We start from the raw sequence: 18,064 nt of genomic DNA on the forward strand, positions 1-18,064 counted from the left end.
GCCATACAGAAGGGCCCCGAAAGCAGGTCGGGGCCTGCCAGGTCTCAGCTCCCCAGAGGACACCTGCAAGGTCATCACAGGTGGGGCGTAGCAGACTGCAGGCTGCCCCCACCTCTGCTGTGGATGTCTGAGAAGCACCAAGTTGTAGTGGCAGGGCGGGGAAGGTTAAGAAGATGCAGTTGCACAGCCTGGGCACGGGTGTTAATGACTTGTGCATAATGTTCACTATTGTAAATAAACTCCCAAGAATGCCTATAGTTCCTTGTTTGGATGACCAGTGTTCGCGTCACTCAGATGTGAAACCTGGGTTCCGGCACAAGATAAAGGCAGGTGTCTCAGTCCAGGGCCTCTTCCTGTGCTTTGTGCAACCTTTAGACCAAAGTGATGGTCCAACCTCACACTCTCTGGAAACATTAGTGATGGCTGCACCTTGATGGGTGCTTGTCATTGCTGCCAGAATGTCATGGGCAGGTATCACAGAGTCCTGTCATTCTAGTGTGCTCTCAGCACCTTTAAGGTGGGACTGGCCCCCATCTCTTCGGCAACTGTGACCAGTGACACTGTGCTCCTGAAGGGGACAAGTACTGAAGGCGGACAAAGGATTGGGTGCATTTAAAGTTCAATGGCTGTGTCTCCATGACATGACCCTGATCACAGAGCGCAAGCAAGCTATCCTCGGCCAGACAGGAGTCAGACATTCACATTAGCTATGTGAAGATCTATGGAGTGTCCTCACTGCATGTCCTCATCATCTTCCTGGAATTGAGTGACTATTAGGGCCTCCGCTGTATCTCCATGACAGGTGCCTTATCACTGAGGGAATGTGCGCTGCTATAAGCCAGACGAGTCAAATATTCACAGCTGCAATGTGAGGATCTATGATGTCACTTCATTGCATGATGTCATCACCCTCCACAAATTTAGCAGCTATGAGAGCCTCCCGAGCCCGCCTACCTCATCTAGCCAGTGCAAGGGCCTCATCGCCATCATCATCGCACTCGAGGACCTCCTCAACCTCATCCCCGTTGATGTCCTCCTCATTAGAGGAGACCTCCAGCTCCTCCTCAGCCAGCTCCTCTCCCTGTTGCAGTACCAGGTTGTAAAGGGTGCAGCAGATGAGGGCGGTGCATGCTACCCTCTGTGGAATGTATTGCAGGGCTCCACCAGACCGGTCCAAGCACTGGGACCTCATTTTCAGCATCCTGATGGTTTGCTCCACTAAGTTGTGAGTTGCAGCATGAGCCTCGTTATACCTTCACTCTGCTGCAGTCTGAGGCCGCCGCACGGATGTCATCAGCCATGTCCTCTGCCGGTAGCCCTTGTCCCCAAGGAGCCATCCCTGCAGCCTCTGCGGACCCTGGGAGATGTTAGGCCACCAGTAGGAAGGCCCCTTAACACATCCTGGAGAGCACTGGCCACCACTTGGATGGCCAGAGTTTAGTGCGCTGCATGGCTGCCTGAAACTCCACCCACCTCCAACTCCACTCCATTTGACCGATTGGGGGCAGCTTTGCTGATTGGATTGCATGCTGTGCTCTCAGCTCAGGCACAAGCATTCTCCTAACCCATGCTGCAAGGCTGCACTGTTAACTTGAACCATGAGGGAGACTGGTCAAAACTGGAATGATGACTTTGCAAAAGGCTGTGAGCAACTCCACCAGTGACTGCTCCAAGGCCATCTTATGCAAAGAGATTGTACAAAGTCCGCAGTGGTCCAACTGTTCTTCAACCGTAGCGCAGCCCTTGTTCCCCCTCAACAACACGTCTCAACCACAGGGCAACCCTTGTTCCCCTCGCACTCACCTCAACCACAGGGCAGCCCTTACTCCTGCAACTCACCTCACCCGTAGGGCAGCCTTTGACCCCCCCACCAACGCGCCTCAATCTTGAAGTCCGACAGGCGTCCCTCGGGAGCGTTGCACGACGTTACTGTGCACTCACCTTCGAGTTCCCCTCAAAGTGCAGCCCACCAAGTGCACACCTTATTTATGCTGCTGTGAAACACGCCAATGTGCTCAGACAATCCAGCATGGGGGGATGATTCCGGTGGGTTGGCCTTATAATAATATGCAGATGAATTACAATGAGGTTCCCGACGTCTGATGACAGGAAACGCGGCCTGCCATTGACGGGCGGAGCGGACAATCACAAACTGGTTTCATGATGCTGTGAAACTGATTTTTGGCCTTCTTGCCATATTGTCCGTTCATGCCGCCGAACACTCCCAATGCCAGCGGGCACTGAAAATTGTGCCCATTATTTCAAAAATAAAAATGTTCCTTTCCGTTCACATAAAAGTTTTACAATATATCAAACTTGAGGCATATGTAATTGTAGCTATCACAGTAATAACAACAACATTTAATGTCATACAATGTCCTAAGACTTTTCACAGGAGTGTTATCAAACAAAATTTGACATTGAACCACATGAGATTTTAGAGCATATGACTGAAAGCTTGATCTAAGAGGTAGAATTGAGGAGCATTTTAAAGGTGGAACTAGTGGTAGCAAATTGAAGAGGCTTATGGCAGGAATTTCAGAGTTTAGGGCCTTGGCAGCTTAAGGTAAGGCCACCAGAGGTGGAGCAATAAAAATTTGGATGTTCCAGAGGTCTGAATTAGAGGAGCATAAATATCTTGGAAAGTGTGGGCTGTAGGAAACTACAGAGCAAGGCCATGGGAGATTTGAAAATATGGATGAGAATTTTAAGATCACTGACAAAGATTTGTCAAAACGACTTTATATAGAGTCATTTACAGCACAGAAGGAGATCATTCTGTCCATCAAGTCCATGCCAGCTCCCTGCAGAGCAATCTAGTCAGTCCAATTCCATCACTATTGGGCCAGTTTGGTGTTTTGGTGTGTTCCCAACAGAGACTGGTGTTCAATGGAGTACAACATGGGAAAACATTGGTGCAAGGGCTAAAACAATCACAGGCTGTTTGCTGGCCATTTTCCATCCAGCAAAGACCACACATTGTCAAGGGTGTGCGACCGTGCTATTTATCTGAGGTTTCATTATTGACTGATACTTTAATTAAGTTTTAAGAGCTCGATATTTACAAGGAGGGAGTGGGAATGGAGGTATCGGCAGCCTGGAAACCTGGAGATATCAGAGAAATGGAGCTGGTGCTGAATTTAAAAACAAGGCTTCATTTGAATTTCATTCCACTTCCTGCCTGGCAACCAGTCAGGTTGAGAGGCTGGTTGTAACCTGGTGGGAAGTCCATCTGTAAAAGCTGCAGCCTGGACCTGAGAGGAGAGAGGGAGAGATTGCTGGGGAGAGGGTAGTCAATCGCGTGGGAGGGACATTGGTTTGTGGTGGGATCTGATGATCACTGGAGGTCAGGTAACAGATTGCAAAGGAGTCAATCGCATGTGGTAGGGTGGAGGGCAGGGAGCTATTGGATCATGTGAGGACCCAGCCAAGAATGGGGCACACATTGCATTACAGAGGAGTCAGCCAGTCACAGGGGTGTGCCAGATCACAAGGCTTTTGTCAGATAATACTGGACAGGCATCAGATAACGGAGGGGTTGGTTGATCATGGAAGAGACATCAGGTTGTGGGGATTCTGTGGATCACTGGGGATCTATGTTAGATTGCATGTGGGCAAATTAGTGACTGATGTTTACCTTGAGTGGCTGGGAAAAGCGCTTCTGTTCTGCCTGGCCTGCAAGCTTTGCTGGCAAACACTTACCTGCTGAATTTAACCCGTTATTTTTATTCATTAATTGCATGTGAGCATTGGTAACCCCAGTATTTATAGCCCACCACTTATCTCCCTTGACAAGGTGGTAGTGAACTGCTTTCTTGAACTGTTTGATGAAGTTACTCTCGCAGTTAGGGAGGGATTTCAGGATTTGACATTTGGGATTTGTGTGGCATGAATTTTACTTGCCACTTATCAGCTCAAGCTTGAATGTTGACCAGGTCTTGCTGCATGGAGGTTTGGATTGCTTCATTATCTGAGAAGTTGTGAATGGAACTGAGCATTGTGCAATCATCAGCGAACAGCTCCACCTCTAATTTTATGATTATAGGAAAGTCATTGATAAAGTAGTGGTGGAAGCTTGAGTTCAGGATACTACCCCAAGGAATTTCTGCAATGCTGCCTTGGGACTGATGTGATTGGCTGCAACAACTACAGTTATGACTCCAATCAATGAAGCGTTTTTCTCCTGATTGTGACAGATTTCAATTCTACTAGGGCTCCTTGGTGCCATGCTCAGTCAAATGTTACCTTAGTGTCAAGGGCAGTCTCTCACCTTATCTCTGGAATTTGGTTATTTTGACCATGTTTGAACTGAAGCTGTCATGAAGTTTGGAGCTGAGTGGGCCTACCAAAATCCCAACAATACCAATGAGCATGCTTATTTGTGAATAAGTGCCACGTAATTCTCACCTCTACTGTTCCAAGCACAGGGAAACTAGGCCCACAGCCTTTAAATCTAGACGTGTGCTAAAATTTGAGGCATGCAACCTCACAAATTTACCCTAATTACCAGAACTTCTCAAGAGTAGGCTACTTGCCTACTCCAGTTTAGCCAGAAGTAAGATCATTCATGGTCAGCTGAGGTAGGTTTCCCATTTTTAAGAATTCAATTCACCTCTCCTCTCCTCCCTTGCCAGGGAGGAGGTGAAGTTAAATGTCCTCCCGCAGATTGCCGCAAATTCTGATACTGAAACTTGTCAATGTGTACACTGAATGTTTACACAAAAATTTTGATCCATTAAATTTTTTTTGACTGTAACTGAAGTTGAACTCAGACCTCTCTCTGCAGACAATGAGTTCATCTTACAACTAACTGTAGCATAGAAATTACTGTTGATCATGTTATTGTTTGAATGTGCAATGTGTGCATATAAATTCCTGTTTCTTCAATGATAGTCTTGCCCATTAAGAGTAAATTGTTAATGCCCTGTTAAACTGGTGGACAGAGGAATGTCATATAAAGACAGTTAACAATCACCTACTAATATTGCCAACAGTACTTTCTGGTTTGTGATTTGACTTCCATTTTAAATAGTATTTGGATCTTTCTTCAGGTAACTTGGATTGGAAAGGTTTCCCATTACCTATGAGTGATTTAGGTCTACCTCTGGTATGTTTCTCAAAAACTCCTTTATTTACATATAGTACATTCTAAGCTGCTAGGTAAGTACATCTCTCTTGTACTTAGTCTTTCTTCTTAGTCTTTTACACATGGCTACATTATTGTACACATCACTATCTCATTACCATAACTATTAACCCATCATTCGACACTTCTTTGGCTCACTTGTCTAAAAATAGATGACATTCTGAATCAGAGTGATTGCTTTTCACGGCAGACTTGGAAAAAGTCTGATTAAAAGTATAATTAAGAGGGTCACTCAGTGGGCAGAGGTAGTGGGCTAAAAACTGGCTTACCCTGGTGCCCTGGTTTTTGGACATGCGGGCCATGATTCATGACCTGCCCACACCAGGTGGCCAGCATGTAATTTTTGTTCTGGCACCCAGTTCCCATGATTGTAAGGTGGAGTAATGCATCTGCTGCGCTGCTGGTTGCATAATGGTGGGCCTGACAGCATGTGTTGCAGTTAACTTTCAGCTCTTAAAAGTAAAATGTTCCTTGAAAAGGAAAGCTGAACTTCTATGAGCTTCCTGACGCTGACAGGAAGTGATTTTGGAACACTGAAGGTCAAGACACTAAGTAAGAGAGAGAGAGCTTCAAGATTATTTGTGCTATGTTGAAGGCAATAGTGACCCAGGTAGAGTCCTGAAGAGAGGCCATGTTTCTGCAGGAGAGAGGCCATGTTTCTGCAGGAGTGGGGACCTGGGGCCCTCATGTAGCAGCCTCTGAAGGGAGTGGGAGCATGTGATAAGAAAAGTGAATCAACACAGTCTGACCCCAAGCACTAGCCAACAGTGCCATAAGAAGTTTAATGACCTCACATGTGTCATCAAGGTCATTGATTGCATACCCACTACACATAAACCTCTCAAGCTGTTCAAGGCACTATATCCCTATCTCTCAACCAGCAGCACTCAGTAGCACCCAGGAATCATGTCTAAGATTCAGATACTCCAACTCATCCTCATAATCCTTCCAATATTGCCAGCCTCACCCCTACCTCTCACTGGCTTCACATGCCTCCAGCTACTAAGCCATGGCAGATAGATCACCCAAACAGAGTACAACACAAGCATTGAAACTCTTAAAACACCCTAGGAGACAGCTTTGATCTACACTCAAAAACAGAATTACCTGGAAAAACTCAGCAGGTCTGGCAGCATTGGTGGAGAAGAAAAGAGTTGACGTTTCGAGTCCTCATGACCCTTCAGCAGAACATGATGACTCAAAACGTCAACCCTTTTCTTCTCCGCCGATGCTGCCAGACCTGCTGAGTTTTTCCAGGTAATTCTGTTTTTGTTTTGGATTTCCAGCATCCGCAGTAGTTTTTTGTTTTGATCTACACTCAGTTCATTTCTACCTGTGAAATTCTCCCACACTTTCTCATCATCACACTCTTTAGGCCAGCCATTCATGACATAATTGAACACTTTACTGAGTAGCACATCTTTGTGAGTTTCTTCGTTAATCTCTCTGATAGAGACTGACATACCATTTGTGTAGGTAAAGTAATTCACAGGTAACTCAGTGGCTAAAAAATGAATCAGTCTTCATGGGAAATCTCAAAGGAATATCCTCATTTGCATGATCTGCTGACATACAATATATAACATCAATGCCCATCTCTGAAGTTGCACTACCGCTTGGGATGGTACCATCTTCTTTGAATCAAAATGATTGTAAGGGCTTGCTGGTCAGTTACCAAAGTGAACTTCCTACTATATAAGTATTTGTAGAACTTAGTAATGCCATATATGATCGCTAATGCCTCTGTCTCAATTTGTGAGTTTTTTTGCTCTGACTTCCTTAAAGTACATGAAGTATATCCAACAGGCTTCTCTATACTAAGATAAAAGCAAAATACTGCAGATGCTGGAAATCTAGAACAAAAACAAAAATACCTGGAAAAACTCAGCAGGTCTGACAGCATCTGCGGAGAGGGATACAGTTGACATTTTGAGTCCGTATGACCCTTCATCAGAACTAAGACATATATAGAAATAAGATGAAATATAAGCTGGTAGAAGTGGGTGGGACAGGAGAGCTCAATAGGGGGCCAATGATAGGTGGAGGCCAAGAAGAGACTGCCAAAGATGTCAGAGACAAAAGGACAAAGGAGTATTGATGGTGGTGATATTATCTAAAGGATGTGCTAATGGAGACATTAAGGGAAGCAAGCTAGTGGCAGATGGCCCTAGTGCGGGTGGGGTGGGGGGAAGGGATCGAAATGGGCTAAAAGGTGGAGATGAAACGATAGATCAAAATAAATTTAAAAATAGGAGGGAAAAGAAAAAAATATAGTGTAAAAAAATTATAAATTATTGGAAAAGGGGGGATCGGAAATGGGGTGGGGATGGAGAAGTGAGTTCATGATCTGAAATTGTTGAACTCGATATTAAGTCCAGAACGCTGCAAAGTGCCTAGTCGGAAGGTGAGGTGCTGTTCCTCCAGTTGCTGGATCTATCACAATCTCGACCTGGTGCATGACTGTGACTGCAGCTTTACCACAACCTGGAGCATTACTGTTTCCTCTCCTTCTGATGTTGTCTGTATATAACCGCCTTTGACTGGAATAGGGCATTTAAATGGTTGGTGGCTACCACGGCAATGGTAGCATCTCAATTTCTGACTCTGAAACTGTGAACTTGTCTGCTATGGCCTGGATCCCGCTGAAACTGGTGAACCTCCCTAGCTGGCTCAGGGCAAGAGCTCCCTTGCAATTTGCATCTATCTCTTCCTGCCATTTCCGTGTGTCAGGTACTCACCTACCCTCCCTGACTGTAACCACCAACTGCCAAAACGCAACTTTAAAAACCCAACGCATTGCTTCCACAAACTTAGTCTAGGCTGAAGTAAATTCAGAAGCATCTAGACTTGTTGAGTGGCCCTTTAAATAGCGCTGGCTCAGATTACAGTTCTTTTAGGAGAACATCTAATCTTTGGTGAGTGCTGTCAAAATTTGTTGCCTGAACCTGCGTGGTCCAAATTAGGAGAATGGGTGCAAAGTCAGCCAATAGGGCTGTTTGACATTGGCGTAATGCCAACTCAGTACCTTCCGGCACGTGCCGGGGGCACCTCCGTGGGCATCCTTTCCATGATGGAGCACTGAGTGAGCCACACTGGAAACAGCTGGCAGAAAAAGGAGCTGGACTTGTGTAGCTACCATGCATTGATGCCTCCAGTTGTGCTACAGAAGTTCGCACCCAAAGTGTTTGGTGTCTGGGGAACAATTGCTTACAGATCTATGAAATGTATTTTTCCCCCTTGTGGTCAGGACAATGGAAGATTTTCCCTACGTAACAACTTGTTACAATTTTTCTTCTGTTCTATTGTGTCGCATGCTAAATTAATTAGGCACTGTAAATTGAATGTCAGTACATCTGAATTAGTTATAAGAAGGTTCCTTTGTATGAATCAGACATTCAGGGGTTGAATTTCTGTAAGGCTTCTACCAAATGTCTGCTGTAACTTCAGTAGTAGATCTGCAGAAATTCTGACAAAATGGTGTGAACACTATTTAAATCATTTCTCTGGTACCTCTGTGAATCTTCTGCCAGAGTTACAGTGGACAATTGATAACACCTCATCAGAAAATAATAGCATTAAGATCAAACTTTTTAAAACATGCCATCTATTTTCTTCGAATGCATTTCAGAATTTTACATTCCGGGGCCTTCATAAAGCTGCAGAACCGGTAGTTGGCCCCAAAATTTCATGGGTCCCAGTCTGCCAGGGGAAGGCAACAGAGTGGCACTCACAACTGTCCAAATAGATTGTGCAGAACTAAGTTCCAATTTGAAGGGATAAGGTTATTTAACCTTAACCATGTCCGGCCCATCTCCCGCGCATCCGCCCTCACACCTTCTTCTCCCTCCCAGAAACATGATAGGGTCCCCCTTGTCCTCACTTATCACCCACCAGCCTCCGCATTCAAGGGATCATCCTCCGCCATTTCCGCCTACTCCAGCATGATACCACCACCAAACACACCTCCCTTCACCCCCCCCGGCGGCATTCCGTAGGGATCGTTCCCTCCGGGACACCCTGGTCCACTCCTCCATCACCCCCTACACTTCAACCCCCTCCCACGGCACCTTCCCATGCAACCGCAGAAGGTGCAACACCTGCCGCTTTACTTCCCCTCTCCTCACCGTCCAAGGGCCCAAACACTCCTTTCAAGTGAAGCAGCATTTCACTTGCACTTCCCTCAATTTAGTCTACTGCATTCGTTGCTCCCAATGCGGTTTCCTCTACATTGGATAGACCAAACGCAGACTGGGTGATCGCTTTGCAGAACACCTTCAGTCTGTCCGCAAGCATTACCCAGACCTTCCTGTCGCTTGCCATTTCAACACTCCACCCTGCTCTCATGCCCACATGTCCGTCCTTGGCTTGCTGCATTGTTCCAGTGAAGCTAACTGGAGGAACTGCACCTCATCTTCTAGGCACTTTACAGCCTTCCGGACTGAACACTGAGTTCAACAATTTTAGATCATGAACTCTCTCCTCCATCCCCACCCCCTTTCCGATTCCCCCCCCTTTTTTTCCCAATAATTTATATAGATTTTTCTTTTCCCACCTACTTCCATTATTTTTAAGTGCATTTCCATCCATTGTTTTATTTCTACCTTTTAGCCTTCTTTGATTCCTTCACCCCACCCCACCCCCACTAGGGCTATCTGTACCTTGCTTGACTTGCTTTCTACCCTTAATTAGCACATTCCTCAGATAATATCACGACCTTCAACACCTCTTTGTCCTTTTGTCTGTGACATCTTTTGGTTATCTCCACCTATCACTGGCCCTCTATCCAGCTCTACTTATCCCACCCCCCCTTAAACTAGTTTATATTTCACCTCTATTCTATTTTTACTTAGTTCTGTTGAAGGGTTATTTGGACTCGAAACGTTAACTGTGCTCCTCTCCACAGATGCTGCCAGACCTGCTGAGTTTTTCCAGGTATTTTTGTTTTTGTTTTGGATTTCCAGCATCTGTAGTTTTTTGCTTTTATCTTAAGGTTTTTTAAATGGTAGCCCATGCCTGTGAAGAAGCTTCAGAGGTGCCTGCCCTGAGTGGAGGAAGAGAGCAGTGTCATGCTCTTCTGAAACACCTGGGAGGGCCAAAGAGGCAACATATTAAAAATCTGTACTTTTCTGGATTTTTTTTTTGAAAGGGTAATCAATTACCTCTTCTTAGTTCAGACTCAGGTTCTTACTAGGCACTGAACAAAACTTTCACTAGCTGCCAGTTAGCAAAGGTATAAGTGGAGGAATTCCTGGGATATATGTATACATCCCCCAGACACATTTCCAACGTGTGGAGAGGAGGGTGGGTGATAGACCTTTATAGCCCTCCCCTGCACCAAATTTTGGAATGTATTTTAAATGAGAAGGAAACCTGTGTTTAACCCTCAATTCTGGCCTGGCCCAGAATTTGCTCTCTTCCCTTCCCAGTCACCAGGCTTTTGGCTTGTAATTAATTCTAAGTTAATACCACTATCTGTATTTCCTAGTTCACTGTTAACATAAAACATTACGGCAAAAGTACAAGTGATTTATCATTACAAAACAAGGCATTTTGATAAAACTGCAAGAAAGGTGTGCTCAGCGCCCTGATGACCCTGATCTGTCAAAGTGGATATACACGAAGGAGTAGTTTTTCCAATTTTCCGCTTGGGTCTAAATAATCTCCTGGGCAAAGCAAAGAAGTGAACTTTGAGTGGGGAGAATCTCGTGCCCCAAACACAGTCTGTCCAACTTTGGGAAAGCAGAAAACTGCGCATGCTGGCGATTTGAAATAATCTCCTGCCCATTTAAATTAATGAATAGAAAATCAGCCATGTTCCACTTCAAAATTTTCTCCGTCTGATTTTTCTATACGCATTCCGCTGAAATAATTATTTCTACCCGAATCCAAGAGGAAAATCAATTCTGAAATGCTAATCTGCTGTTTTTCTTTATGGATGTTAACTGATTTGCTATATCTTTCCAGTATGTTGCATTTTTGTTTAATTCATGGTGCAGTTCAGCATGCATTAAATCACTGATAGTCTCAAAACGTTGGATCAGTTAATTTTTACTCAAAAACTTTCTCATTCAAATGGACTGAGGTTTGCCAATAGAACACTACAGACCTTGCTATTTAATATGACTTGTATACTTGATTTAAATGAATTGCTAATATATGTTTCTCCCTCTCCCATAGCACTAAGGTATTTTCCCCTGAGATACTTTCACATCATTTAATTCCTTGATCATTAATAAAGGTGTTTTAATTGTTCATTTCTGTCCCCAAACACCATGCCTACCATCCTCATTTAACTATATATTTTCACTAACATTTGTCTCCATAGTGTCACTTCAGGTTAAAACACGATTGACACTGACACTGTTTTGACTATTATCTCCATGTCCCCAAAATGCATGTGTGCATCCAGATCTTAAGGGGAATCAGCATAGCTCAAGCCTTAAATTATCTTACCTTGATTATTCCATTTGGGTTATTGGGTTCTGACCACTTCAGTAACAATGCACGGCCATTTTCTCTCTGCTCAACAGTGAAATTGCTGAGCCCACTGGGTGATGCTTCTAAGGTGCGTATAGAAGTCCATGGGCTTGCCACTTGCCCAGCATTGTTTATGGCAAGCACTTTAAAATTATAGATGGTGAAAGGCTTTAATCCAAACACATGAGTCTGGTTGCTTGTACCCTATAAGAAAAATGCATTTGTTTTTATAAATCAGTCAGCAAATTCAAATCAGCAAGCAATATCTCAGCAAAACCGTATTTTTTGAGTATTATTGTAACAGTATTTTTGCATGGAAATGAAAATCTCATTCAACAAGATTATAATTTTACAATTTATTTGGGGGAGACTCGTCACCTTCCTTGGGCCTCAGGCAGGAAGTGGGATGGGCACCTGCCTCACTGGCCCCTTTCCCTATTGGGCACCCTCCCCCAGATCTTCCACACCCCGCTGCTCCCCGCTCCCCACTGGTGTTCCCTCCTCCCTTTCCTTGGCCTTTCCCTCAAAGCACACCCATACATGGCTTACCCTTCTGTTCACAGCATGAGGCCCCCTCAATTACCTCCACCCTGGCTCTGTGACCTGCTTGTAGTCCTGATCGTGGCCACCGCTTCCAGCAGTGCTGCTGGGACTAAAGAGCTGCCAGTCAATCAGATTGGCTGGCGGCTGTCTGAGGCGGGACTTCCTCCTGAGTGAGGGGAGGAAATTTCACCTCCAGCCAATTAATGCTCCTCATAGCGTTAAATGGTTGTCGGGCAGCATGCATCAGAGGGGATACATTTCCACCAACTCTTCAGGTGGCAGGCTGAGAAACCACATTACCCGTAAAACTCTGCCCCAGGAATAATTGAAGATTTTTTTTTGTAAATGAGCTGATCTCAGTCATTACAATGGTAAAGATATGACCACTGACTTCAGTGTCACTGTGTTAGGGAGAAGCGCATGAGCCAGGATTCTCTGGCCAGAAATTTCCCCTCCTCGGGTGGTGGGGGGGGCGGGGGGGGGGAGGGGGGTGGTGCGGGGGCGGGCGCGAACCCGATCGGCATTACTATTGGTTCCACGCCACTATTTTACATTGACGAGCCAATTAAGGCACTGAGTGCTCCCTGTGCGGGCCGGGGCGGGGATTCCCTGAGTGGTTCCCTGCGTTTTTTCACGCATGCAAGCGAAAGAGCACAGAGATCTCCCTGAGGCACCTCTGTGCCTCAGGGGAGATTCGTTTAAGTTTTGGAAATTTGAATAAAGGTGGGAAAAAAATTGAAGGACACGTCCCCTCATGTGAAACTGTCACTTGAGTTGGGATATGTCCATTATTTATTTCAAATTTTTTTATTTTAAATAATAAACCCTTCATGAAATCTCATGCCGCCCGTGGATGAGATTTCATGAAAAATGTGAAGGCCGTCTGGGCTCTTCGCCTGCCCTTCAACCTTAAGGTTGGACGGGCAGCTCAGCTAATTACTTTAATTACTTTTTAACCGGCCTTAATAGGCCTTTGACTGTTTAGTGGGCACGCAGCCGAGTTGACTGTGCGCCCGCCGAACTGAATATCTGAATGACGTGTGGTGACATCGGGACACCCGCCCAACGTCACTGGGTGTCATTTTATGTGTCAGCAAGCAGGCCCCGCTCCCCGCTTGCCAAAGGAAAATGCCGACCTTTGATCAAACTACAAACAAAGTACTACAGATACTGGGGATCTGACATAAAAATAGAGTATGCTGGAAACACTTAGCAGTGCTAGCAGCACCTGTGAAGAAAGCAAAAAACGTAGCATTTCAGGGGTGCAATATTCAAATGTGCAATGCCTGTTTTTATGAGCACCACAGGTGGCCTTAGAAGTTTAAAATGGCATCTGCAGTTCATGTGCACACTCCTGGTGTGAGTTGCGTCAGACACCATATTTGTGAGGGTGATAGCATATGCCTGCAGTGAGTATCTGCTGGAAGTATGCATAGTAGGCAGATTATGCCATCACTTAGTGTATAACATTGATTTGATGCCTTCATTGCCATTTTGAAGCTCAATGCCACCTTTTAATCACACACGGCTGAACACACATTCAGCACCTGCCAGCAGCATATTTAAAGGGATCATCAACTACTCTCAGGGTAGTCGCTGATCGATTTTTACTGGCTGCTGCTATAATTGCGCAAGTTGTTTGGTGCTTGCTAAAATTGTTCCAAGGGAGTGGTGTGGCAGGAGCTGAAGGACGTCAACCTGAGTTCAAGGCTGCTGCACAAACCAATTGCTCCCAAAGATGAAAGCAGCGGAAGCCATTCCCTTTGGAATACAACATGAGTGAGTGAATGAACAGAAGGCTGCCAGAAGAGGGAAGAGGATGAAAATGAGAAAGACTCTAAGCAGGAGGTCAGATTTACCCATGGTGTTCAGGGAGCAATTATCCTAGCTGAACCTCAGTTAAGAAAGATCAGCCGAATTTTTACTTACCTGACTCTTGGGAAGTGGGAAGGTTGAAAGCTGTGGAGAACCCGAAAGATGGGACTTATGCACGTATTGACAGGCTTGGCTTCCATTTGACCAGGACGTCAGTCAGTGAGGGATGTGAGGTAAGTCCATACCAGAGAAGGGGGTTAGTGGGTGTGGGAGAGGAGGTTTGATCAAGAGTTGGGGTCGGGAGTGGGGGTGGTGTGCAGGGGTGGTAGGTCGGTCAGGAGGACATCTGATTCTAGGGACTTGGATGCAGGGGAGATTGGAAGCCTTGCTGGAGGGGTGGGGGCAGAGGGGGAACCAGAGGCCTTGGACAGAAACGGAGGCCTGAGAGGAGGGTAGGGGCAAGGGGAGGGGGGATAATCAGGGGCCTTGGAGCAAGGTATGTGAGCTAGAAAGAATCAGAGACCTTCGGAGGTATTTTGATGAGTAGGTCAGAGGTTTGGGGGATGTCAGAGGCTTGGGGCGTGGAAATTGGAGAGCTGGTGGGTGGCAAATCAAAGGACTGGGGGCAGATCAGAGGCCTGGTGGGTGAGTTCAGGGGTCCTGTGGAGGATGGGATCAGGAAATTTGTGAGGAAGGTTGGTGGGGGGAGGGTGCAAGTCTGGCCACAGGTGCAAGTCTGGCCACAGGAGGTTTCTCAGGCAAGCACGCTTGAGCTAGGTAGGTGAAAGGCACACCTCTCAGATCTGCCATGTCCTCATTGGATGTAGCTGCTGCGTTTCTCGAGCCTCAGACTTGGGTTGGGTACTGATCCTGAAGACTTTACTACTCCCACCCAATCCAAACCTGCCTGCGCTGCAGGGTGGATGTTTTCGCTGCAATCTGCCACCTGCTGCTGCTACAACTGAAATCTTAGAGCAGAGTGAGGGCTGCGTTGCCAGTGGCTGTGAAGGTTATCGTGGCCACGAGCCTTTATGCGTTGGGCTCCTTCCAGGCAGGAGAGGGTGATATTTGACCCACCTCTCAGTTTGCCACTCAGTGTTGCATAAGGGAGGTCGTGGACACTCTCTTTTCAGAGAGCTGACAGCATTTCATTCTCCTGTGTCGTACAGCAACAACCTGAGTGAGCAGGCATTTTTTTGTCAGAGTACATGGTGTAGGGTGCCAGTGACTGCGTGCATGTTACTTTCCGAACAATGCATGCCAACTCTGAGATGGACCGCTCCCTCAGTGTCCAGTTGTTGTGCAATCATAAGCAACATATCAAGGAGGTTAATGCCCAGTCAATGGCAGCAGTCATGATGCCTTCATTCTGCTATAATCCACTGTGCCATCTGCTTTTGAGATACCACAACAAACCAATGGGTGGCTACTCAGTGACAAGAGCTATCCACTGACCATACGGCTTATGATTCTGGTGCAGGACCTATGCACATGTGAGCAGCGTGCATACAATGAAAGCAATACTGGCATGCGAAATGTGATAGAGCAGACCTTTGCCATGCTGAATCAAAGCTTCCAAAGCCTCCACTGTCTAGACAGCTCTGGAGAAGCCCTGGAGTACTCACCAGAACTGGTATCAAGATGCATGGTGGTTTACTGCACGCAGTGCAAGCGCCATCATGAAGGCACAGTTCTTGCCATCAGCTCTAAGGCTAAGGAGCAGGAGGAAGAGGAAGGGAGCAGGCAACCAAGACAGCCCATTTTTGGACAGACTGCCATGAACAACCACTATGACTGTGAAAAGCACACCAATTCCGTATTCACCAACAGTCCCATATCTTATAGAAACATAAACATAGAAACTAGGAGCAGGAGTAGGCCATTCAGCCCTTCAAGTCTGCTCTGCCATTCAATATGATCATGGCTGATCCTCTATCTCAATGCCAAATTCCCACTTTCTTGCCATACCCCTTGATGCCCCATGTCCAAAAATTTATCAATTTCTTTCTTGAATATACTCAGTGACCTGGCCTCCACAGCCTTCTGTGGTAGAGAATTCCACAGGTTGACCATCCTCTGTATGAAGAAAATTTTCCTCATCTCAGTCCTAAATGGCCTGCCCTGTATCTTGAGACTGTGGTCCCTGGTTCTAGACTTCCCAACCAGGGGAAACATCCTCCCTGCATCCAGTCCATCTAGCCCTGTTAGAATTTTACATGTTTCAATCAGATCCCCTCTCATTCTTCTAAACTCTAGTAAATACAGGCCCAGTCGAACCAATCTCTCCTCATATGACAGTCCTGCCATCCCCGGTATCAGCCTAGTGAACCTTCGCTGCACTCCCTCTATGGCAAGCATATCCTTTCTTTGGTAGGGAGACCAAAGCTGCATGCAATACTCCAGGTGTGGTCTCACCAAGGCCCTGTATAGCCGCAGTAAGACATCCCTACTTCTGAACTCAAGTCCTCGTGCAATGAAGGCCAACACACCATTTGCCTTCCTAATTGCTTGCTGCACCTGCCTGTTTACTTTCATTGACAGGTGTACAAGGACATCCAGATCCCTTTGTACATCCACATTTCCCAATATGTCATCATTTAAACACTCTGCCTTTCTGTTTTTCACACCGAAGCATAAAACTTCACATTTATCCACGTTATATTGCATCTGCCATGTGTTTACCCACACACACAACTTGTCTAAATTGCTCTGTAGCCTCTGAGTATCCTCCTCACAACCCCTCGCAGTTTTGTGGCATCAGCAAACTTGGAAATATTGCATTTGTTTCCCTCATCCAAGTAATTTATATATATCGTGAATAGCTGGGGCCCAAGCATTGATCCATGTGGTACACCACTAGTCACCGCCTGCCACCTGGAAAAAGATTCATTTATTCCCACTCTCTGTTTCGGTCTGTCAACCAATTCTCAATCCATGCCAGTATATTACCCCCAATCCCATGTGATTTAATTTTGCCCTCTAGCCTCTTATGTGGGACCTTATCAAAAGCCTTCTCGAAATACCAAATATACCACACTAGTTCTCCCTTAACTATTCTACTAGCTAAATCCTCAAAAAACTCCAATAGATTAGTTAAGCATGATTTCCCTATCATAAACCCATGCTGACTTTGTCTAATCCCGTTAATGCTTTCCAAATGTTCTGTTACCACGTCTTTCATAATGCACTCTAGCATTTCCCCCACTACTGATGTTAGGCTAACTGGTCTGGAATTCTCTGTTTTTCCTCTCCCTCTTTTTTTAAATAGTGGGGTTACATTTGCTACCCTCCAATCTTTAGGAACTGCTCCAGAGTCTATAGAATTTTGGAAGATGACCACAAATGCATCCAATATTTCCAGGGGCATTTCCTTTAGTACTCTGGGATGTGGATTATCAGGCCCTGGGGATTTTTCAGCCTTTAATTCCATTAATTTCTCTAGCACCATTTATTTACTAATGCTGATTTTCTTCAATTCCTCCCTCTCACTAGACCTTTGGTTCCCTAACATTTCTGGGAAATTATTTGTGTCCTCTTTTGTGAAGACAGAACCAAAATATGTCTTCAATTCTTCTGCCATTTCTTTGTTCCCCATTATAATTTCCCCCATGTCTGACTGTAAGGGACCTACAATTGTCTTCACTAATCTTTTTCTCTTCACATATTTATAGAAGCTTTTACAGGCAGTTTTTATGTTCCCTGCAAGTTTACTCTCATATTCCATTTTCCCTTCTTGATCTATCTTTTTGTCCACTTTTGCTGAATTCTAAGCTGCTCCTATCCTCTTGGTTCCCTTTATTTAGATTCAGGACCCTAGTTTCGGATTTAATTTCCTCACCCTCCATCTTAATGAACAATTCCATCATTTTATGGTCGCTCTTCCTTTAGGGACCCTGCACAACAAGATTGTTAATTAATCCTTTCTCATTGCACAATACCCAGTCTAGGATAACCTACACTCTTGTTGGTTCCTCAACGTATTGGTCTAAAAAACCATCACGTACACACTCCACGAAATCCTCCTCTACAGTATTATTGCTAGTTTGGTTTGTCCAATCTATATGTAGATTAAGGTCACCCATG

The 18,064-nt window shown here is 45.4% G+C and overlaps 1 protein-coding gene across 1 annotated transcript in view; it reads right to left on the reverse strand.

Moving 5' to 3' along the window:
* ush2a (Usher syndrome 2A (autosomal recessive, mild)) overlaps nucleotides 1-18,064 on the reverse strand; it is a 1,183,552-nt gene that overhangs the window by 111,018 nt on the left and 1,054,470 nt on the right. Inside the window, exon 65 of the mRNA XM_078556364.1 lies at nucleotides 11,600-11,827. Coding sequence (XP_078412490.1) covers nucleotides 11,600-11,827 — 228 coding nt within the window. The remainder of the gene's footprint in view (nucleotides 1-11,599; nucleotides 11,828-18,064) is intronic.

The sequence above is a fragment of the Cetorhinus maximus genome, chromosome 14 (assembly GCF_964194155.1).
Source record: "Cetorhinus maximus chromosome 14, sCetMax3.hap1.1, whole genome shotgun sequence".
Taxonomy (NCBI): Eukaryota; Metazoa; Chordata; class Chondrichthyes; order Lamniformes; family Cetorhinidae; genus Cetorhinus; species Cetorhinus maximus.